Here is an 816-nt window from a genome sequence, read left to right on the forward strand (position 1 = left end):
ACTTATGCAGTTTTTGCAATATTTAGTGTATTCATTTATACTGCGTTTCCTTTTTTTATCCTTTGTGGTATTCACGTTTTTATTCAATGTTGTTTTGCAACCTCCTCTTTTCTCTTTAGCTTCTCTCCATCCCACTTCAAATTGTGTCTACCGCCTTTCAGAATTATTCACTGACATAACGATATATCTAATCAACTTCAGTTAATCATATCCATCTCCTTACTTGTTTCCAGAACGTAGGCGGATTGTGAAGTTTACTGTAGATACGACACCACAGTGATTTATGTACAGGTTTTGTTTGCTTTATTTATTCATCTATTTGTTCTTAATTCGTTTTGGGTTATTATTTTGCAGAGACGACATGGACTGCGCCGACCAGACTTGCGAAGACAACGTGTTCAACTTCCTGAAACGTAACTTTGAATACAATTACAAAGGAAACCGAGCTCCCTTCGGCGTGTTCACTCACCACTCTTGGTTCGTCTTGGACGAAATTAACGAGTCCACAGCACACACCAATGGTTATTTGAGGTTCGTTTATTATACTATAATATTATAATGTTACAAAACTTACATAAAAAGGAAACCGGGCTCCCTTCGGCGTGTTCACACACCACTCTTGGTTCCTTTAGGACAAAAAATAACGAGTCCACAGCACACACCAATGGTTATTTCAAGTTCGTGTATTATGAGTTAGAGTTCACACATTGCAGGATTCAGAAGAAGGTTCATATGAGAAATGGGTGGCATAGCTCAGTGGTAGAACCCAGGACCTTGCCATCGCAAGGTCCTGGGTTCATGCTCGGCCGTCCCTCT

The 816-nt window shown here is 39.8% G+C and overlaps 1 protein-coding gene across 1 annotated transcript in view; it reads left to right on the forward strand.

Annotated features, from left to right (window-relative positions):
- Positions 1-816, forward strand: part of LOC119586463 (chitin deacetylase 7-like) — a 5,609-nt gene that overhangs the window by 3,584 nt on the left and 1,209 nt on the right. Inside the window, exon 6 of the mRNA XM_037935196.1 lies at positions 355-531. Coding sequence (XP_037791124.1) covers positions 355-531 — 177 coding nt within the window. The remainder of the gene's footprint in view (positions 1-354; positions 532-816) is intronic.

Source organism: Penaeus monodon, chromosome 21, assembly GCF_015228065.2.
Source record: "Penaeus monodon isolate SGIC_2016 chromosome 21, NSTDA_Pmon_1, whole genome shotgun sequence".
In the NCBI taxonomy this organism is placed as follows: Eukaryota; Metazoa; Arthropoda; class Malacostraca; order Decapoda; family Penaeidae; genus Penaeus; species Penaeus monodon.